The 24,434-nt window shown below is 42.5% G+C and overlaps 1 protein-coding gene across 6 annotated transcripts in view; it reads left to right on the plus strand.

Moving 5' to 3' along the window:
- The window catches only part of ACOT7 (acyl-CoA thioesterase 7), a 245,979-nt gene that overhangs the window by 207,939 nt on the left and 13,606 nt on the right, over positions 1-24,434 (plus strand). For all 6 annotated transcript variants that reach the window (XM_073656691.1, XM_073656692.1, XM_073656694.1 and 3 more), the window contains one exon: positions 17,136-17,320. In XM_073656691.1, coding sequence (XP_073512792.1) covers positions 17,136-17,320 — 185 coding nt within the window. The remainder of the gene's footprint in view (positions 1-17,135; positions 17,321-24,434) is intronic.

Consider the following 24,434-nt stretch of genomic DNA (forward strand, 5'->3'; position numbering starts at 1 on the left):
GCCTCTGGGTGGGTGGGTGGGTGGCTGGCTGCATACTTGCGCTTGCATTCCAAGGAATGGGGTAGGGACAACTGAGCGCTGCACTGGGACAAGGACGTGGACGGTGATTGTTGCAAGTCTGCAATGACAGGTGCATGGCGGGAGGCATCTTCGCATGCGCCAAGGATCACTTATGATGGGCACACTTTTAGGCAGTGACCTGGGAGTCAGAAATGCTTCCAGAGGTCTTCCCCATGCTGTTCCCATGTCTTTTCAGCACTGTATGCATGTGTCTAATGATGTGTCGCACACCACATTGCCAGATAAGGTTGTAAAATGTTAAAATGACATTTCCCAGTGAATGCTTTTGTCTTTGTGGAAAGCAATGCAAAAGTACAAAAACGCATCAAAAACGCTACGTGTGAACTTATCCCAAGGTGTGGAGGAGCATTTTTGTTTTTGGTTATTTATTTTCCTTTTTATACATTGTACATGTCATGGAAAGGATGTTCCTTAACATATTTCCCAGGAAAATCCATTTTGGTTTTGTTTTGGTATGTTTTATTGTGAATCCGTAAAAGTGGCGTAATGCTCTGACAACATTGTTGACAGTAGTGACCTGGGAGTCAGAAATGTTTCCAGGGGTCTTCCCCATGCTGTCCCCATGTAATTTGAGCACTGTTCCCATCGATTTGGGCAATTTTTAGGCCCTATGCAGACCGCCGGGGGGAGCCTGCAATGCCTCCTCTTTAATTGTGGGCAGCAAGCGTTTCAGTAGACAGAGAAGCGGGATGGTGACGCTAATTATGGTGTCATCTCTGCTCACCATCTTGGTCGAGTCCTCAAAGTTTTGGAGGACAGCACAGATGTCAGACATCCATGCCCACTCATCAGCTCTTATGTGCGGAGGCTGACTTGAATATTGACGGACGCATTGAAGCTGGTACTCAACAACTGCCCTCTGCTGCTCACAAATCCTTCCCAACATATGCAACTTGAGTTCCAACGCGTGGTGACATCGCACACCGGTCAGTGAGCTGGAAGCTGCAAACGCTGCTGAAGCACTGTCAGGGCGGCGAAAACAGTAGCTGACTTTCTGAAATGGGCACACACGTGGCGGATTTTCACAAGCAGCTCAGGCAGATTTGGGTACGTTTTGAGAAACCGCTGAACCACTCGGTTGAGCACATGGGCTAGGCATGGTACGTGTGCGAGTTCGCCAAGCTTCAGAGCCGCCACCAGGTTGCGGTTATTGTCACACACAACCATGCCTGGCTGTAGGTTTAGCGGTGAGAGCCACAGATCTCCTGCTCTGTTACAGCTTTCAACAACTCTGCAGCGGTGTGTGGTTTGTCACCTAAGCAGATAAGCTTCAGCAGAGCCTGATGCCGCTTGGCCGAGGCAGTGCTGCAGTGCTTCCACCTTGCAACTGATGTGGTCATTTCGGAGGTGCAGGAGCTGTAGAATGTAGGGTCAACCCTGATTGACCCAGGGCCCGCAATCCTTGGCGTCGGAAGGACGTGTTCCATCTCAGGGTCCGACTGGGTCTCAGCTTCCACTATATTAACCCAGTGTGCCGTCAGTGAAATGTACCATCCCTGGCTACAAGCACTTGTCCACGTGTCTGTGGTTAGGTGGACTTTCCCAGTGACTGCATTGGTGAGGGCACGGGTAATGTTCTGGGACAAGTGCTTGTGCTAGGCGGGGGCGTCACACCGGGAGAAATAGTGGCGGCTGGGGATCGAGTACCAAGGGACAGCCGCCATGAGGTTTCTGAAAGCATCCGTCTCCACCAGCCTAAAAGGCAACATTTCTAGTACAACCCATCGAGAAATGTGGCAGTTTAGTATAGTGGCCTGTGGGTGGGTGGCTGCTTATTTGCCCTTGCCTTCCAAGGACTGGGGTAGGGACAACTGAACGCTGCTCTGGGACAAGGACGTGGGCGTGGTTGCTAACGATGATGGTTGCAAGTGTGCAACAACAGGTGAAGGCATCTTCACCTGCATCATGGACAGAGGCTTGGCTTGCACGTACAACAGCGGCGAGGCAGTGGTGTCACCCGCAGACGCCGTTTCTGGACCCAGGAGTTCGGTCCAACTAGTCTGGTGCTTTGCTGTCATGTGCCTGAGCATGCTGGTGGTGGTCAGGCTGGTAGTTTTGCTGCCCCTGCTGATGCTGGCCTGGCAGATGTTGCAAATGACCTTTTTGGGGTTATCGGGACAGTCTTTAAAAAAGAGCCAGACTCTGGAAGACCTATCAGTTGGACTGGCAACTTCCCTTGTGTTAGTGTTTTGGGGAACAGTTGCTCGCCTTGTGTCTGTGGCCACCCCACTGTTTCTTCCCACCTGTTGTGGTGCTACGCCTCCCTCCCCCTCTGCACTGCTGTCCTCGCTATTCATGTCACTTTGCCAGGTTGGGTCAGGGACTTCATCGTCCACCACCTCGTCTTCCACGTACGCACCCTGGGCCTTCCCCTGACTTGCTGGCAATTGTCTCATCATCATCATCCACCTCTTGTAACAGTAATTGCACTTTCCCACCGTCGCCTTCATGTGACAGTGGCTGCTCAAATATGAGGGCATTGCTAGAGTGGTGTTCAGTGGCCCCCTAGACAGTGGGACAGGAAGGTAGGTCAACATGATGTGGGTGTTTGTTGTGCTCCTTCAGCAGGCACAGTTTCATCTTGCCCACGGCCTCAGCCTCTGCGGGCACCATCAGCATCACATCCATTTCCCTGTCCCTTACCATGCGCCTTGCCCATTTTAAATGGAGTATAATCTTTTGCAGCTTGCAAAAAAAACAGGATTAATACCGCATTATTTGATAACGTCTGATGACCAATTCTTTTGCCCAGTGACGGTATACTGATGCTACTGGTCAGCGAACAAGTGTGAATATATTTTATTTTGGACACACAAGTAGCAGACTTTAAATGGAGTACAATCTTTTGCAGAATGCAAAAAAAATCAGGATTAATACTGCAGTAATATTTGATCACCTGAGATGATTGACAAGTTTCTCTGCTTGCACAATACAGCAATGCTAGTTAAATCAACCAAATCTGGCTGTATGCTGCTAACAAGCAAATGGAGCAGTATAAATGGTGTATTATATTGCTTTTCACCAAAACTAGCAGGATTAACAGCAAAAACAATATTATCAGCCCTAATATCTAGGGCTATTGATAGGTGTTCCAGCCGCAGAAAGAACGTGCAATGGACCCTATTCTGTACCATACTAGCTCTCCACAAACTCTGCCTAACTAATGCTATCAGCAGGATTAATATTCATCAGAATTATCCCTTACAAGGGCTGTTAGAGTAGATTTCTGATAGTGGTGTCGAATCTCTGTTTAAATAACAGCCAATTCTCTCCCTCTTTCAGCTGCAGCTCTCCCTACTCTGTCTGTCTGACCAGTTGACTGTGACGAGCATGGAGGCGCCAGGTCTGATATAGACCCGATGACGCTATGTGGCCAGCCAATCACTGTAATGCCCACAACCAACATGGCTATGGCGTTACAGTGACTGTCATGCAATCCCTGCATGTTAATTGGCTGCCTAATATGCGCCCAACATGCGGGGCGGGGACTCGAGCTCTTGCCCGAACATTCAAAAAATACTCGCCGAGTAACGAGCATCTCGAGCACTGTGATGCTCGGGCAAGTAACGAGTAGTGGCGAGCATGCTCACTCATCACTAGTGGCAGCAACTTCTCCCAGTAAAAACCGGCTATTTACTAGAGTCTTGGAAGCCAGTCCGGCAGTGATCAGATGGTTCCTGAACTGGAGAAGTTTTCTGAGATAATACAGTCCCTTTAATACAGCCAGTAGTCCTAATAAGGCTTAGCCCACATATTCGGAGTAAATGGCTATTCCCTTCCCCAACTATGGGTTCTGGGCAGGCTCTCTGGCTTTTCCATGCTAGATGAAACTGTCCTTTTCATGGAGATCAATGAGATCCATCTAGTTTTTAGTCCCGCAGTGAATAGCAGCAGCTTATGTCTTCGTATTATGCCACACAGACTAAATGGCTCCTATTCTCCAGTATTTCTTCTAGTGGAATAGGTGGCCTGAGGATATGGATCTGAGAAGGCAGATCACATACAACAGCTAAGAGGATATACTTCTTACACAATGGCCACTTACTGCAGAAAGAAATAGGATGTAGGAAACCCGTTGTTTACTTTCTGGTCGCGGCGTGGAAAGCTGACCTGATACTTTCTCAAATAACATGTGCACAGCTATTTTTATCGTATGTCATCTGCCGCGTGCCAAGGTCATACTGTATATAACAACTCCATTTCTTTTTATAGGGTTTGTCTGTGTCTTGATTCCCATATGAATGAACTGTATGTGTTTAACCATTTGTTACAATTGATTCTCATTCTAGCTTTCTGGCCTTGATACTTGCTGGCCATGGTACTTGCTGGCCATGGTACTTGCTGGCCATAGTACTTGCTGGCCTTGATACCTGCTGGCCTTGATACTTGCTGGCCATGGTACTTGCCATCCTTGATACTTGCCGGCCACAGTACTTGCTTGCCATGTTACCTTATGTCCTTGAATTGAATTCAGATAAAGTTGCTTGGCAGTAAATTCTGGTAATCTGGTGCTGGGCTGCCAACTGGACAGAACAGTCTCGAATTGGGTGCTAGCTGCCCACTTTAGTATGGCACTGAGCCACCAATGCATTGGAGCCAACCACTCATACAGTTAGTTACATAGTTACATAGTTTATAAGGCCGAAAAAAGACAAGCGTCCATCCAGTTCAGCCTATTTCTTGTGCACTGCAGCTATTCCGCAGCGTTGATCCAGGGGAAGGCAACAAAAAACCATGAGGTATAGGCCAATTTACATCATTGAGGAAAAATTCACTTCCCGACACCAATCTGGCAGTAAGATTAAATCCCTGGATTAATTAACTAAGCATAAGATGTAATTTTATTGTTCTCAAGAAAGGCGTCCAGGCCTCTCTTGAACTCTTTAAGTGAGTTGGACATCACCACTTCCTCTCCCAGAGAGTTCCAGAGTCTCACGGCTCTGACCGTAAAGAATCCCCTTCTATGCTGGTGCAGGAACCTCCTTTCCTCCAGACGCATAGTGTGCCCCCTCGTCTTTGTCACCATCCTTGGTATAAACAGGTCATGGGAGAGATCTCTGTACTGCCACCTGATGTATTTATACATGTTTATGAGGTCTCCCCTAAGCCTTCTCTTTTCCAATGTAAATAGGCCTAATTTTGACAACCTCTCTGGGTATTCTAGTCCCTCCATTCCCTTTATTACCTTAGTCGCCCTCCTTTGTACCCTCTCTAGCTCCAATATGTCTTTCCTGAGCACCGGAGCCCAGAACTGTGCACAATATTCTAAGTGCGGCCTTACCAGCGCTTTATACAGAGGAAGAACAATGTTCTCATCATATGCCCCTATTCCTCTTCTGATGCATGCCATGACTCTATTTGCCTTCGCAGCTGCTGCCTGACACTGGGCACTCCAATTTAATTTGCTATTAACCAAGACGCCCAGGTCCTTCTCCATGTCAGATTTCCCCAACGGTTTCCCATTTAATATGTATGGGTGACTGCTGTTTTTCTTTCCCATGTGCATGACCTTACATTTATCGGCATTGAACCCCATTTGCCATTTTTTGGCCCAACTCCCCAATTTATCTAAATCCTCCTGTAGCTGTGCCCTATCCTCATCTGTATTAACTACTTTACAAAGTTTAGTATCATCTGCAAATATTGCTATTTTACTATGCAACCCTTCCACTAGATCATTAATAAATATATTAAATAATATAGGGCCCAAGACAGACCCTTGAGGCACTCCGCTAGTAACCCTGACACACCCTGAGCTTACTCCATTGATAACCACCCTCTGCTTTCTATCACTCAGCCAGCTATTTACCCACTTGCACACATTATCCCCCAGACCCAGCATTCTCATTTTATAAACCAACCTTTTGTGTGGCACGGTATCAAACGCTTTGGAGAAGTCAAGGTATACAACATCCACTGACTCTCCCCGGTCCAGCTGTGAGCTCACCTCCTCGTAGAAGGCCATCAGGTTTGTTTGGCAGGAGCGATCCCTCATGAATCCATGTTGATATGGAGTTAGACAGTTATTATCATTAAGATATTCTACAATAGCATCTCTAAGAAATCCTTCAAACAATTTACCCACAACAGACGTTAAGCTGACTGGTCTATAGTTCCCAGGGTCACTTTTAGACCCCTTTTTGAATATTGGTACCACATTTGCTTGGCGCCAGTCTAGTGGGACAGTCCCTGTCCATAAAGAGTGCTTGAATATAAGATACAGCGGCCTGTCTATCACATTACTTAATTCTTTTAGTACCCGGGGGTGTATGCCATCTGGGCCTGGTGACTTGTCTATTTTGATATTATTTAGGCGTTTCTGAATTTCCTCCTGGGTTAGGTGGGTGATATTTAGCGGAGGATTTACATTATCACTCTGCATTTCCTCCGATAAATTGTTTTCTTTTGTGAAAACAGTGGAGAAGAAGCTATTGAGTAGGTTTGCTTTACCCTCATCGCCCTCTATGATTTTACCCAGGTTATTTTTCAATGGGCCAACTCCATCAGTTTTAATCCTTTTACTGTTTATATAGTTAAAGAACAGTTTGGGATTCGTTTTACTTTCTTTGGCAATTAGTCTCTCTGTCTCCTCTTTTGCTATTCTTATTTGTTTCTTACAGATTTTGTTTTTTTCCCTATAAGTTATTAGCGCTTCCTCGCTGCCTTCTTGTTTAAGTTTACCGAAAGCCCTTTTTTTGTTTTTCATTGCCCTCTTGACTTCCTTATTTAGCCACATTGGCTTCCTCCTATTCCTAGCCCTTTTATTCCCATAAGGTATGTACCTTCTACAGTGACTATGTAGGACTGTTTTGAAAATGTCCCATTTTCTATCCGTGCTCCTACTACTGAAGATACTATCCCAGTCTATAAGGTGAAGGGCATCTCTTAGCTGATCAAACTTTGCCCTCCTGAAGTTCAGTGTTTTTGTGACTCCCTTGCTGGGCACCTACTGAAGCACATGTGGAATTGTATAATGTTGTGGTCACTATTTCCCAGGTGCCCCCCGACCTGCACCTCAGTTATTCTGTCTGGCCTGTTAGTTAATATTAAGTCTAAAAGGGCCGTCCCTCTAGTTGGTTCCTGCACAAGTTGTGACAAATAATTGTCTTTGATAAGTGACAGAAACCTGTTTCCTTTCTGAGATCTACAGCTTTCGGTTTCCCAGTCTATATCGGGTTAGTTGAAGTCCCCCATAATAAGCACCTCATTATTTTTTGCTACTTCGTCTATTTGTCTCATTAATAGACTTTCCATGGCTTCTGCTATATTTGGTGGTTTATAACAGACTCCTATGATAATTTTATTATTGTTTTTTGCCCCATGTATCTCCACCCATAAGGACTCGACCTCCTCATTTCCCTCCCATACATCCTCCCTTATTGTAGGCTTTAGACACGTCTTTACATATAGACAGACTCCACCCCCTTTCCGACTTCTTCGATCCCTTCTAAACAGACTGTAACCCTGTAAGTTAACTGCCCAGTCATAGCTTTCATCTAACCATGTCTCGGTTATTCCCACTATGTCATAGTTACCTGTAGATATTTCTGCTTCCAGTTCATCCATCTTGTTTGTCAGGCTCCTGGCATTTGCTAGCACGCAGTTTACACGATTTTGTTTTGTTCCAATCTTCTCCCTGTGGATTGTATTAGAAATTTTCTTACCTCCCTTCCAAGTATCTTGTCTTGGACCTTCTTTGTCGCACTTCATATCTTTCATTAGTATGTTCTCTGGTTGCATGTTCGTGTCCTACGTTTTTCTTCCCATCCCCTCTTCTTCTAGTTTAACGCCCTCCTGATGAGTGTTGCGAGTCTCCTGGCGAATGTGTGTTTCCCGGGTTTGTTGAGGTGTAGTCCGTCTCTGGCAAGGAGTCCGTCATAGAGGTAATTCACACCGTGGTCCAGGAATCCAAATCCTTGTTGTCTGCACCATCGTCTCAGCCAGTTGTTCACCTCAAGGATCCTGTTCCATCTCCTGACGCCATGCCCGTCTACTGGAAGGATAGAAGAAAAAACTACCTGCGCATCCAGTTCTTTTACTTTCTTCCCCAATGCTTCAAAGTCCTTGCAGATTGTCGGTAGGTCCTTCTTTGCCGTGTCATTGGTGCCAACATGTATCAGAAGAAATGGGTGGACATCCTTGGAACTGATGAGCTTCGGTATCCTATCGGTAACATCCTTGATCTTCGCCCCTGGGAGGCAGCATACTTCTCTTGTGGTTATGTCCGGTCTGCAGATAGCTGCTTCTGTTCCTCTCAGTAGTGAGTCTCCCACCACCACCACTCTTCTTCCCTTCTTGGCTGTCCTTTTTCTTGTCGCTTCTGGGTGTTTCTGGGTGCTCTTTCCTTTTTTGCTTGCTGGTAGTTCCTCATCCTTAGGTGTGCCATCTTCGTCCTCCACTAGTCCTTGGAATCTGTTTCTCAGTTGTGTGGTTGGTGGTGTCTCCATGGTCTTCTTGCTTCTTTTGGTCACTTGCCTCCACTTGTCTGCCTCTGGAGGTTCTCTGATGCTTCCTTGACTTTCCGTGACCAGTAGTGACGCTTCTGTTCTGTCCAGGAAGTCTTCATTTTCCTTGATGAGTTTTAATGTCGCAATTCTTTCTTCCAGTCCCCGCACCTTTTCTTCTAAAAGAGCCAGTAGTCTACACTTCTGGCAGGTGAAGTTGGTTTCAGCTTCTGGTCGATCTGTGAACATGTAGCACATGTTGCAGCTCACCATGTAGGTTGTCACATCTGCCATGCTGCTCCTTGTCCCTGCTGACTTGATGTCTGTCTTCTTTCTTGTGATACCCTAGGACAAACAAATTAAACAAATTTGAGCGCCGTCAGGCGCGCGGTTTGGCGATGCTTTCCAAGCAGCTGGTCCCGGCTGTACCCAACGATCTTCTAGCTGAAGGAGACTCTTCGCTTTTCCCAGAAGGCACCTGGAATATGCAAATTGTCCTCTTCAAGCTTCAATCCCTGGTTTGGCGTAACAGTTAGTGTAACAGTATGGGCACAAAAGTACTAGAATAAGTGCCCCTTTCTGACAATGCCCCTGCCACCTTGTCTGCCCCCTAACCCAACATAGAGACCCTTGATGTATCCTCCTGCCTTGCATTTTTTGGACACTTTGCATCCCCAGTTACTTCCACAAAACCCATTGATGACTTTATATCCTCCTATGCAAGGAGTTTTTGCCACATTGTGTGACCATCTACCTACACAAAGTGTCTACCACCATGTACCTGCACCGAACAACCAACCGCCCTAATGTAATAGACTCTTTGGTTGTACGGTGGCCAGAAATTCATCTGAAGGCGGAACGTGTAACTATTCTTCTTCTGAGTTTTGAAGTTGAACATTTGATGTGGTCTATCAACTTAGAAGAAAATTTAAAGGAAGACCGATAAGGGTGCGTTTACAGTGGGCAATGCAGCGATTACCAGTTGGCGGTCGTTTAATAGCCAGTTTACACTGAACAATCAATAATACATCGCTCAGTGCTTATAGGCTGCCTTTGTTCTCGGCAGCACAGACCCTGTTTACACAGGAGAAAGATGAACTTTTTGGCAAACCAAAATATTATTTCACCCTACGAACAAGCATTTTGCTTGCTTATTGAGTGATCAGTAGACTGTTTAGACTGCATGATTATCGTGAAACAATAATGGTAAAGTATAAATACCCCTTAAGGCCTCATTCACACATCCGTGTTTAAACACGTACGTGAAAGATGGTACTGGTGTCATCAGTCCATGTGTTGGTTTTTACCATCAGTGTCATCAGTATTTTTCAACTATAAATATATGAATAAATAACCTACAAAGCTTCTCCTAAAATACAGACCAAATACTGAACGTGTGAACGTGTCCTTAAAGTGGCATCTGTTCAAAGCGTTTTTGAACCCTACTTATTGAAAAATACATTGAAACCAAAGCTCTATATCTGTTTCCAGCCTTATCTTGTTTTCTTAAAAAAATGGATACAAAAAAAAAAAGGACAAATTGGAGTTTAAATTACTTTTTTTTCCTAATTATATCTTTAATTTTTGCAATGTTCATTTACATCAATATTTCCTTCCTGTCGTGATATAGGGGACACGGAAAGCAGAGTGTTTGGCCTACATTTACACTGCTACAATTTAAAGTTTCGAACATTTTTAGTTAATTGCCCCATTTTGCATCCATTGTGTCTGCGGGCCAGAGCCGTAGTACTTAATATATATATATATTTATTAAAAAAATACATTAAACTGCTCTGAGCAAATGTTTAAAAGGATGGAAACATCCCTAATTAAGTCGTCATAAAATATCCCCCAGCTGCATTTAATGGAATTTCCCCACAAATTATTCTAATCCACTGTTACATCTTTAACTAAAAAGCATTGTATGAGATATCAAAAATGAGCTTAAAGGAACAGCGCACTGGAAAGTCAATTACTGTGGATTCCACGTGGCACAATGTTACTTTTTACAGAAATAAATTCCTTGGGATAATGTAAACTGGTAGCACCTGGATGTAATTCACTAATGTTTATGAGCCCAGCGGGAAATAGACCTTGCATGTAATGGAAACACTGAAGCTCCTGCAGCCAGGAAAAACATGTGTCCCCATGATTAAAAAGTTTCCTGCCACTTCAAAGTTATTGTCATGTGACCAGAGAGGGACAGAAGCTGCTCTGGAAGTTCTGCTGACCTCTCCAAAAACAGGAGAACCTAATATCAATCACTAAATTGATGAGGAGCACCAACCATGACTCTAGTGAGTTTGAAGACACAGGAGTGGATTATAGAGAGGACCAAAAATGCCTTTTGGGTCTCCGCCATGTAAGTGCCTCCGCCAGCCATGGGGCAAATCACAACAGCTACCAGTTTCTGATGCTTGAAATCCCTGGACCTGGGCATTTTTGTTTGGTCATCGTATAAATAGTGTTTATTGACATCATATTTCGGTATTATTAGGACACTATAATGTATTAATATGTAGGTATATTGCTTCGGCCAGAAATGCGTCAGAATGGACATTTTTTTAAAATATTTGGATGTCCTTACACCTTTTCTAACATGAAAAAAAAAGATTTTTTTTACAGAATTCATGCTGTACGGATCCTTTTATTTCTTTTTCCTCTATATTGCTTCATTGTTTGGTTATTGCGGTAGCATTATTTTGTGCATGGTATGGTAGCATGTGAAACTAAATTTTTCTAGTAATTGTGTATATTTATTATTGTTGTAAAATATATATCTACTTTCCAAATAGTCTCAAGAAATAAAATACAATTTTGTGTCTACAGTTGTTGTGCAAATCTATGTATTTTTCATGGGTGCAGACTAGTAAACCCTGTATGTTGTCTCCAGTCATGTGCTGAAGTATTTTCTTTGCTTTTTCCTTTTAATGCATTGGAACAATTAAAAATAAATATGCAAAATTATAAACTCCCTTTAATCATTTCCCTCCACAGAACACAATCTATGTCATGGCTTTTTCACAATAAAGATGTGATACGAGTGTATTCACATGGGTGGGTAGTGAGACAAAGTTGCATGCCTTTCACAGTTAATTAACACTTTTTGCAAGGGGCGTTTTAGCTGTACAGCTTTCACTGGTTACACATGTAAAGAAAAATTTCAGTAATAAAATTCTGCAGCTAAAAACTGCATAAATTGTGTTTTTTAACCATGTGGCGCACTACTAGCACATGTGGATATACCCTAGCTGTAGAATACTGCCCCCTGTGTTCATGAATATAGCTACTATATGTACAAGAATATATGTAATGCAATACTGTTTCCTACGTAAAAGGATATAGCTACTATAATACTGTTGCCAAGTACAAGAATATAACTACTATAATACTGCCTCTATGTACAAGAATATAACTACTATAATACTGCCCCCTATGTACAAGAATATAACTACTATAATACTGCCCCCTATGTACAAGAATATAACTACTATAATACTGCCCCCTATGTACAAGAATATAACTACTATAATACTGCCTCTATGTACAAGAATATAACTACTATAATACTGCTCCTATGTACAAGAATATTACTACTATAATGCTGCTCCTATGTACAAGAATATAACTACTATAATACTGCCCCTATGTACAAGAATATAACTACTATAATACTGCCCCTATGTACAAGAATATAACTACTATAATACTGCCCAATGTACAAGAATATAACTACTATAATACTGCCCCTATGTACAAGAATATAACTATTATAATACTGCCCCTATGTACAAGAATATAACTACTATAATACTGCCCCTATGTACAAGAATATAACTACTATAATACTGCCCCTATGTACAAGAATATAACTACTATAATACTGCCCCTATGTACAAGAATATAACTACTATAATACTGCCCCTATGTACAAGAACATAACTACATAGCATGTATTGCATGTTCAGGGAGCTAGCAGGTATCTGCTGCGCAATACACTTCAGCTGAATCTGCATCTTTGGACACACATCCAGTTGAAAGAGGCACTGACGTTGGTGGGCCTCCCCCTCGCCTGGGTCTGGTCGCACCTTCTTTGACCACAACTGTTACACCCCTGTTCCTTTCTTTTTAACACAAACACAGCCTTGGTAATATCAAAGTGACCTCACAATAGAAATGGATAGTAACTAACAACCCATTTAATAACACACTGCACTGAAAAAAGTCCAAAAATTATCCCCACTAAAAATTTGTGATAAAGCAGACCATTCTATGCCTGACACAGGACTCAAACTGACTGTGTAACTGTCAGAGGTAATATCATCCTGTATCCTGTTTTGACTGAGATGAATGATGTGCCATATATCCCATGATGTCCTCCAATTGCTCCACACTAGTATGCTTGCCGGAAGTAAAGGAGGCCAGTTGTATCCTGCATTTGCATTTTCAACTGCAATTATCCAACTTTGCCAAAAAGGACATAATAAGACATGCCAGGTACAGTAGGTACATAAAAACAAAATGTGGCAGCAGGCTGCACTATAGGTGTGCCATCTACGGTTGTCAATTTGGACAAGTAAAGCAGGTGTGCAAAAACAGACTTGCAGCTGAATATATATTTTTGTAAAAAAAAAAAATGACCGTAGATTTATTTTTTCAACAAAATTCAACCTTCGTCCAAAAAATGACACCAAAAAAAGTTAGGGACATGACTAAAAATCTAGGACCTACAACAAGTGTGGCATTTATGGTTGTAAAATGTGACTTTTAAAACAGATATGGAAAAAAATTGCTTGCAACAAGCACACTTTGTGAGGCAAACAATAAATGTCAGGATTTTCTTCTTTTTTATTTTTTTTAAAAAAAGTCACCTGTGATCCGTAAGAACATCGTCTGACATGGATTTCAGTTTTTTTTTTTTTTTTGGGGGGGGGGGGGGTTGTAAAAAATATTGTGCTGTCTTGCCTCTGCTTTCTAGTACATTAAGATTGAAGAAGAAAAAAATGTGTGACTATAATTCAAATGCAGCTGAACAGATGCCAGCTACACCATATCGCTGATCAATCATACTGAGCCTGACACTGCTGCTGCTTTCTGCTATCTCTCTCCCATCTATAGAATGTCTGTATTATTTCCAAACTCCTATACTCCTCTTCTGTACTGCAGTTGCACATAATATTACTGTCTGGAGTATTTGTCCAATGTTTTAGGTCTTTCCCTTCCTATTTCTATTGCTGTTCCTTCAGCTCTTTTGTCCTCTTAGTTTTCTAAAATTGCCCTAAAATGGCTGCTGCTTTTCTTGCCTCGGCTTTCACACAGACTAGCCCTTTCTGATTGGCCACACTATATCAAGTGATGTGAAAGCTACATGGCATTATGGGGAATCCTGCATGATCGGCCCTGGGGCAATGTCAGCCTTTTTTGACTGATGCAATCTTCTGCAATGCCAAAAGATACCAGGCATTTGTTTGGCAATTTCTAAGAGTCATAAATTGCGTGAATGTGCCAAAAACCATAAATTTAAGACAAGTCAGTGACTGACAGGTCTCGCCCTATACTTGCATGCAAGGAGAGACCTGTCACTCAACTGGAGCGGGCATGGAGAAGTTGCTGGGGACTAGTCTCCCGTGTGGCTCAGACCCCATCAGCAACGCATCTCACCGCTCTACCAATCACTGCTCTCAGTGGCTGTGCCGAGCTTGATGGCCCCCGACTCAGCGCTCAGTGATTGGTAAAATGGTGACACCAAGACCGAGTCAACAGCAGGGGGCCGCCACTGGACCCAGGGAGGGTGAGTACCTGCTAAGGTTGTTATTTTAAACATTTTATAGAGTTTGTGGCACACTTTCCTGTAAATTTACAACCCCTTTAACCTTCTGAAAACTGGTGCATCACAAGAGAAGTATTGGAGCAAGAGGTGGTTATAAGGCAAGATAAAAGCTGTATGCTTTGGTTTGAGCCAAAAAATAAGGGTTTCCCTTCACCTCCTATCTTCAAATCTGTGAAATAGAAAGTAACACACAGCCATTATGCGATTCAAAAATGTATTAGCAAACGTGAAAAATTCAGGCAATAAAGTGCAAGACACAACAATCCAGTATAGTCACTGCATGTATAAGAAAGTCCCAGCACGGGCACATTAGCCATAAGAATCAGGATCGGGGATAAAGTGTTCACCTTGGGGCAAAGATACATTTTTTGTTGCCATAGTCCTGTATCTCAATGCATCAGAGAGAGATGTAGGAAGGTGCAGCATGGTGGACAGCTGTGCACATAGATCAAAAAGTGTTGAATTTTACTCCAGAAGAAACAAGTAATAAATGTATGGTATAGGGCTTGTCTTGGAGATGTTTTTCTCGTCTTGTCGGCCATCTGTCCCGCACAACTACCCGTGTGTAAAGTTCTACAATGCTTTTACTGCCTTTAATTATTCATCGTGGAGTTTGGTGCGTTACATGTCTTCCTTCTAATTGAGTCCCCCATGTTTTGAATTATGGAGCTCAGCACCTACTTGTTGTTTTCATAACTTTTCATCTCCCATGTAGAGAATCTACAGCAGATGCCTAAATGTTTAATACAATAATGCATCTATAGTCATGTCTGCCAGCAAACAGGAATCCGGGCCTCTTCTTGCTGCTGCGGTATGGAGAGGTCGAAGGAACGCTGCGAGAGAAAGCGAGCGGCACAGATTGTTACCGCTATACCAAGCAAGGAGCAGCTTCTAAATATATTAAAATGCCCTGAAGAAGGCAGGATTTTTTGGCAAACATTTCAAGCTTGACTAATTTTGCTCTTTTCAGAGCCACATGTCTAATGTTTAGCCATACTAAAGTTTCCAAACATGTACTAATGGGAAAACTCTGATAATCTCGTGACAGATGATCCGGTATTCTGGATGACTGGATGGTTCTCATTCTTATTGTGTAAAATATCACTGGTGATAATAGTTGTCTCTTTTTTGCACCCAGGGACCACTACCGCTGCAAATAAATAACTGAAAAGCGTTTTTATAAGGGTGGATATACTAGCAAATAGTTTCTTTACTTCGATGCATCTAAAAATAAAAGAACAAAAATAAAGGAATTCTAAGACGACTAAAAATATCCTACTGTTTGCTGTATACAGTTCCTCTGCAGACCTATGTATTTCCATGGTAACAGACTACAACTACTGTGTAGTGTGAACCTGCAGTCATGTATATGGCTAGGGTCTCACGACCATTTTTCTATCATTCAAGAAAATTGGTCCGATTATGCTAATCACTTTGATTGGAGTTTGAAAGGAGGTCGAGCATGGGAGGGTGATCATGGAAGGGTGATGATCGCAGGGTGAGCATGGGAGGGTGATCATGGAAGGGTGATGATCGCAGGGTGAGCATGGGAGGGTGATCATGGAAGGGTGATGATCGCAGGGTGAGCATGGGAGGGTGATCATGGAAGGGTGATGATCGCAGGGTGAGCATGGGAGGGTGATCATGGAAGGGTGATGATCGCAGGGTGAGCATGGGCGGGTGATCACGGGAGGGTGATGATCGCAGGGTGAGCATGGGAGGGTGATGATCGCAGGGTGATCATGAGATGGTGATCATGGGAGGGTGAGCATGGCAGGGTGATCATGGGAGGGTGATGCTCGCAGGGTGATGATCCCAGGGTGATCATAGGAGGGCGATCATCGGTGTATGATCCGATTTTCTGGGATGAGTAGAAAAAAACAAGTTTCTCAATTCAGTCTGACCATGAAAATCGAACCACACTCAGATGGCATCCGAGTGCGGTCTGATGTTTTCCACCGATCTATAGACTTGAATGGCCGAGGGCGATTCGAAATCTGAAGAAAATTGTGCATGCTGCAATTTTTTTTCCTTGTACCACTCGGTCCGAGGCAAAAATCTGACATGTGCATAGCCGCACGGCCTCATTAAATAAAGTGGCGACGAGTACTGTCCATCAAAACGAGGAATAGCACTCGTCCTAGTTATACGGTCATATGCAAGAGCCCTTGGTTTAATCCATCTACTGTCTTTCCTCTCTTTTACTTTGTGCAAATTAGCAAGAAAAAGGGCCAGAGGAAGTAGAGCGACATCTTACTGCAATATCACACTACAAACAGGGTAACCCTAGAGGCACGCAGGTTTACATGAAAGTTGTAGACACCAAATGTTAGACTTTGGCGACCTGCGCAGTGGTGCCTCTGCTACATCGCAGTGCTAAACAAGTGAATTGGTTGTATTGGGACACCTATACTGTCGCGACAAGCAAACCACAAAAAATATGATTGAGATGGATGTTATGCGACTTGCTAGTTGCGGTAGTATACGTGTCAGAATGCGATCATTTCACTTGTATGGCGCTACGATGTAGCAGCGGCACAGAGCAAACTTTGGTCGCAGGACTGCTGTCATAGCCAAAGCTGCCATGTAAGCTCTAGCCTTAACAAAACTGTTTGCAAAATTGCTATTTTTTCTTTTCTTTAATGCATTGTAGCAAAAACTGTTGCAATATTGTAAGCATCATTTACTGTTGTTTCTTATTTTTGACTGATAGTAGCAATATAATTGATATAGCATGGCCGCTGTGCGTATGATACTCACACATCTTCTCTGTCCTTCAGGTTGCATCATTACAGTGTCTGGCCGTATTACATTCACTAGTAACAAGTCCATGGAGATCGAGGTGTTTGTGGACGTAGACCCCCTAGTTGGTGATACCCAGGAGCGATACAGGGCAGTCAGCGCTTTCTTCACTTATGTGTCTCTCAGCAAGGAGGCAAGAACTCTGCCTGTTCCTCAGATTGTGGTGAGTGCGATGTTCCATTTGTACAATCATCCTCTACTGTCAAGTTTTTAAAAAGTCTCCTCCGCTTCTTAGAAAATTAGCATAACAACCAGCATGTCATCCATTACTGCCACTGAGGGGTTTCACCAAGTTTCTCTAGACTCCTCAGTGGCCATGGTGTCCCAGTGTTCAGTAACGTGCCCCTGCCCCTATAATGCTACAGCTAGATGGAATTACCACTAGGCAGTCAGCAATGGTGGATGGTACTTTACAGCAAGCACTGTATACTGCACTTGTTTTGGGGAGATCTGTGACTTATGGGGGCTCTGTGACTGTCCCTGTTATGGGGGTGTTTCTGAAGGTGCGTTTCTCTCTGAAGAAACAAGTTTTACTGCTATGTGATGTGATATAATGTGAATTGTGATATGTCAGCAATGTTGGTAATATGTGTAGTTTGACCATAGGGGTAGTTAGAGTTAATGTTTGGGACTAGCCCAGAGTGGGAGGGGCTGAGTTGCAGGGAAAGTGACAATTTCCTGTCAGAGAGTCAGATAGGGCCTAGAGTGCATAGTGAGTGGACCAAAGGTTCCAAGGTGAGCAGTGCCACATTCTGGGGTGACCCTAAGTGAGAGGAGACCGAAGAAAAGGGATAGTGAGATCCGGAGCAGAAGTGATAGAGAGACAGAGTGACCTTCCAGAAATGGGTCCTAGAAGAAGACGTCCAGTCACGAGACCCCGGGCTTATAAGACTGAAGGTAACGGGCCTAAAACAAAACGGAGTACATGGAATGAGCAAAGTTCTAGGGGCGACAGTTCCACAGCATCAGTGTTACTGGCTATACTGGAACCTTGAAGGAAAAGGAGGTCGCAGAAGGACACGAAAATGACACTTGTTAATTAGGACTGTAGTGTTAAAGCTGGGTTGTGGTGAAGTAGTGCGAAACAGTGGCCATAGAGTTCACTATAGACTACAGTGGAAGGGAACTGTGTGGAAAATGCTTCAAGTTGTAAAGGAAAAGTTCATAAGACTGTTTACCCGCTATCTCTTGTACAGTGGGGAAAATAAGTATTTGATACATTGCCGATTTTGCAAGTTTTCCCACCTACAAAGAATGGAGAGGTCTGTAATTTTTATCGTAGGTACACTTCACCTGTGAGAGACAGAATCTAAAAATAAAAATCAGTAAATCACATTGTATGATTTTTAAGTAATTAAATTGCATTTTATTGCATGAAATAAGTATTTGATCACCTACCAACCAGCAAGAATTCTGGCTCTCACAGACCTGTTAGTTTTTCTTTAAGAAGCTTTCCTATTCTGCACTCATTACCTGTATTTACTGCACCTGTTTGAACTCGTTCCCTGTATAAAAGACACCTGTCTGCACACTCAATCAATCACACTCCCATCCCTCCACCATGGTTAAGACCAAAGAGCTGTCCCCCCGTGAAGCATGGTGGTGGAAACCTCATACTTTGGGGTGCTTTTCTGCAGGACAATTGCGCCATATTGAAGGGAGGATGGTTGGGGTTATGTATCGTGAGATTTTGGCCAACAACCTCCTTCCCTCAGTAAGAGTATTGAAGATGGGTCGTGGCTGGGTCTGCTAGCATGACAATGACCCGAAACACACAGCCGGAGCAACTAAGGAGTGGCTCTGTAAGAAGCATTTCAAGGTCCTGGAGTGGCCTAGCCAGTCTCCAGACCGGAACCCAATAGAAAATCTTTGGAGGAAGCTGAAATTCAATGTTACCCAGCGACAGCCCCGAAACCTGAAAGATCTGGAGAAGATCTGTATGGAGGAGTGGGCCAAAATCCCAGCTGCAGTGTGTGCAAACCTGGTCAAGAACTACAGGAATCATCTGACCTCTGTAATTGCAAACAAAGGTTTCTGGACCAAATATTAAGTTCTGTTTTTCTATTGTATCAAATACTTATTTCATGCATAAAAATGCAAATTAATTATGTAAGAATCATACAATGTGATTTTCTGTTTTTTTTATTTTTAGATTCTGTCTCTCACAGGTGGAGTGTACCTATGATAAAATTACAGACCTCTCCGTTCTTTGTAGGTGGGAAAACTTGCAAAATCGGCAGTGTATGAAATACTTATTTTCCCCACTGTATCTAATCCTTATCTAGTTGCCATACAGTAAAGAGTTTATTTTTGAATGGTGTCTCCATCATTGAACTGTGAAACATCTGGTCCTGGCAAACCAGCAACATCGGTTACATGTGGCGTGCACGGGTGTAATGCCCTCACGGCACAAGTCCACACCCAGCCAGGACCTTCAGTTTCATGTAACGTGCCAGGGCGCAGGAGACGAACACCTCCCCCATGGCGACCGCCCGATGCCACGTTACATATGATCTGTGGCTGTCACGGGTATGTGATGGCAGAACATGCATCTAAAAATTGTCTTTCTAGTAACTTGGCAAAAGTAGACAGGTACGAATCTGATATTTACCCTTATGGCAGATAAAACAACAGCTTAATGGTTGTTCTCAACCGTTCCCAATTATAGCTCACAATTAGCTAAACAAAACCTGATAAAAACATGAAGTGAAGAAGCGGTGTACTGTTTTTTGTTTTAGAGGACATGTCCTTTAAGGAACTTCCTTACTTTTTTTCCATTCCAGAGATAGAATCTTTCCGCAGTTCTTGTCATTTGCATTTGATGAACAATGACAGATACACGTTGGGATTATACATGTATTTATATGAGACAGAAGATCTTACAATGCAAACATACCCGGGCTATAAATACACAACTGTGAGCTTCATTAAAATTCATCCCGCATAACTGAGAATCCCTCAGGCCTCCATAACAAGGACACCGCTCATAAATCAGTGGTAGACTCCGCTCTCCACCAATGCAATAAATAATCGATGACAAAATGCTGGAGTAGACATTAGTAGCATAATTTGGAACTATTAATATGCTTTTCACTTCAGAAGAATAACCTGAGAACGGAGTCATTTAAGGAAATACACTATATGGACAAAAGTATTGTGCCTCCTCCAACATTACAGCTACAAACTTTTTCTGACCTCCCAGTCTAAATTCATCTGCAGTACTATGGAGTTGGTCCTTTTTTTATATATTGCAGCTTCCATTCTTTTGGGAAGGTTTTCTACAAGGCTTTGGAAGTGTCTGTAGGAAGTTTTTCCCATTCATCCAGAAGAACATTTGTGAGGTCATACACTTATGTTGGGGAGAGGTCGGGCTCACAATCTCCGCTCTAGTTCATCCCAAAGGTGATGGATGGGGCTGAGGTCCGGGCTCCGTGCGGCCGGTCATGTTCTTCCATCAAACTCCCCCCACTATGTCTTTATGGACCTTGTGGGCTCATTCTCCTCTCTAGGTGTTGGATGGGACTGAGGTCCGAGCTCTGTGCGGTCGGTCATGTTCTTCCACCAAGCTCCCCCCAACCATGTCTGTATGAACCTTGTGGGCACAGTCATGGGGAACAGAAAAGGGTCTTCCCCTAACTGTCCCCACAAACTTGGAAGCTACGATTGTCCAAAATGTCTTGTATGCTGAAGTATTAAGGTTTCTCATCACTGGCACTACAGGGTCAAGGTCAACCCCTGAAAAACAATCCCTCCCTCAAACTTTACTGCTTGTACAATGCAGCGGGTAACTTTCTCCTGACATTCACCAAACCAGATAGAAAAATGTGATCCGTCACTGCAAAGAACACATTTCCACTGCTCTAGCGTCCAGTGGTGGCCTCTTCACACCACTCCATTGGAGTTTGTGCTTCGTGATGTAAGGCTTGTGTGCACCTGCTTGGCCATGAAGCTCCTGGGGGGGCACAGTGTCTGTGTTGATGTTAATACCAGAGGAGGTCTGGATTCTGCAGTTATGGAGTCAGCAGAGCGTTGGTGACTTTTCTGCCCTCTGCTCCTCAGCACTCAGTGACCCCACTCTAACTTTACATGGTCTCCACTTGGTGGCTGAATTTCTTGACTTCTCTAAAATGTCACTCACAGCTGATGGGGGAAGATTTAGGAGAGATGAAATGTCATAAACAGACTTATTACACCAGTGGCTCCTATTACAGGACCGCAATGGTATCAGTGAGCTCTTAAGAATGAGCCATTTTTTCACAAATGTCTGTAAAGGCAGATGGCATGGCTTGGGACCGGATGTTATACACCTTTGACAATGAAACCGGAGGAAATAACTACTATAACACTGCCCTTATGTACAAGAATAAAACTACTATAATACTGCCCCTATGTACAAGAATATAACTACTATAATACTGCCCCCTATATACAAGAATATAACTACTATAATACTACCCCTATGTACAAGAATATAACTACTATAATGCTGCCCCTATGTACAAGAATAAAACTACTATAATACTGCTCCTATGTACAAGAATATAACTACTATAATACTACCCCTATGTACAAGAATATAACTACTATAATACTGCTCCTATGTACAAAAATATAACTACTATAATACTGCTCCTATGTACAAGAATATAATTACTATAATACTGCCCCTATGTACAATAATATAACTACTATAATACTGCTCCTATGTACAAGAATATAACTACTATAATACTGCTCCTATGTACAAGAACATAACTACTATAATACTGCTCCTATGTACAAGAATATAACTACTATGATAATGCTCCTATTTACAAAAATATAACTACTAGAATACTGCTCCTATGTACAAGAATATAATTACTAGATTACTGCCACCTATGTATACTGCCACCTATGTACAAGAATATAACTACTATAATACTGCCTCCTATGTACAAGAATATAACTACTATAATACTGCTCCTATGTACAATAATATAACTACTATAATACTGCCCTTATGTACAAGAATATAACTACTATAATACTGCCCCTATGTACAAGAACATAACCACTATAATACTGCCCCTATGTACAAGAATATAACTACTATAATACTGCCCCCTATGTACAAGAATATAACTACTATAATACTGCCCCCTATGTACAAGAATATAACTACTATAATACTGCCCCTATGTACAAGAATATAACTACTATAATAATGCCCCTATGTACAAGAATATAATTACTATAATACTGCCCCCTATGTACAAGAATATAACTACTATAATACTGCCTCCTATGTACAAGAATATAACTACTATAATACTGCCTCCTATGTACAAGAATATAACTACTATAATACTGCCCCTATATACAAGAATATAACTACTATAATACTGCTCCCTATGTACAAGAATATAACTACTATAATACTGCCCCTATATACAAGAATATAACTACTATAATACTGCTCCCTATGTACAAGAATATAACTACTATAATACTGGCCATATATACAAGAATGTAACTACTATAATACTACAACATGTGGTGGCACCCCCAAATTGGGTTTAATTATCCTTTCATTTTATCTAAAACATATTCTGTAAAATTCATACATTAACCCATTTAAGAAATGTCTAATTAAGCTTAGAAGAGCCCTTGAGAATCTGACTTCTGTTACATGCACTTCACAAGTATCTGCACACCTCATAAGAATATATTTTAGATGTAAAGGATTTAAGTGGCTATAATAGGAGACACGCTTCATCACCTAAGAAGAAAGTGCTAAAACTAATTAAATCATTACCATTGTACGAGCTCCATCCAGGAAATAAAAGGGCTGGAGAAGAACAAAGACGACTTAATACGCTCGTAATGATACAAAGGATTCCCGATACTCATAAAATTCTTTTTATTGAGGACACTTTGGTTAACTTATTAGATGGATGTTAATGAAAAGTAGTGCGTTTTTATATGGGCCTATAATGTTAGGCCACAAAATCAGGTTAGCTTTATTACCGTTCTTAATAGGGAGTTTGAAGCTACAGTATAGCTCCCTCTCTACAGATACTCCATTAACGACAAATGTGGAGGCCTCTGAGCTATTCATTGCTCCTAGAACTGAAAGTACTGGACACAAGCAAGCCCCATGATTCTTGTTCTGTTTCCTTGGGTGACTGTTGGAATGACTATTACTGGTAGAGTATAGATGTCTCCGGCTATGTGGCCCTTGATGGGTGACCACTAGTGATGAGCGCAAGTTCTCGAATTTGCCTAGGGTGCTCGGGTATGTACCAAGTATCGCGGGTGCTCAAGTGAGATTTTCAGGTCCACAGAACATGCGGGGATTACCTGTTTTTGTCAAGCAATCTCCCCATGTTTTGTGGCTGCCTAACAGCAACGAAACATGTGGCCGCGGGGACTTGAACATGTCACTTGAGCACCCGCGATACTCTGTGAAAAGTTCTAGGACCCATGGTGGTTTACGACAAGATGAGATTGGTCCTATCCCCTTTCTTCATTGAAAATGTGAGTGAAATAGTTTGGCCATGTGCATTCCTCTTCTCAAATGCCTCCTTTAGCTTTTATTTTTTCCTACATTCCAACTTGCACAAAAAAAAGTTAACCCAAGAGTTGACTCGTACCCTTTTGCTCATCATAATTAATCTACCATGAATCCATTGGGAAGAGTCTGGCAGGATTTAAGCTGCGGACGTTTTTTATGTGAATGACTGCCATCCATTCACGTCACACGTTCTTTGTATACTTTTTGAACATTCATCTGTCATCCGAAGGCTAGATTGGAGCTCGGTTTCAGCTCTTTGAAGTTGTGTTTCATTTACTTTTCAAGTGATTAATAACAAGTTAAATTCAAAAATTCTCATCAGTTGGAAAGCTTCTTTTTTCCCATTCCCTAGAATCCCTTTCATCACGTACCTGATACCCTCCGCACACAAAAAAAGATCTCATTAGCTTGTGCTATTTTTGTAAATGATTCTAATGGAACATCGGTCATTTTCTGGCTTCTCGTCTCTAATTATAGTGGCCGAACATGGATCTGAGACGTCTGTGAAAAATGATGCAAGTGCATGACATTATGTATAGTGTCTCCGATAAAGATATTCATAAATATTAAACATGATCTGTAAGGGATATGGAACAATTGCTATAAATAAAAACCCTTTAAGGTCGCATTCGAGATCAAGGAGATATTGACTTTCTTTTTTAGAGATTTTTTTTTGTTTTCCAGCTGTAAACTTAGAGCTGTCAATATCCATTTACTTGGG

The sequence above is a fragment of the Phyllobates terribilis genome, unplaced genomic scaffold, assembly GCF_046119375.1.
Source record: "Phyllobates terribilis strain yellow unplaced genomic scaffold, ASM4611937v1 Scaffold_12__6_contigs__length_324123572, whole genome shotgun sequence".
In the NCBI taxonomy this organism is placed as follows: domain Eukaryota; kingdom Metazoa; phylum Chordata; class Amphibia; order Anura; family Dendrobatidae; genus Phyllobates; species Phyllobates terribilis.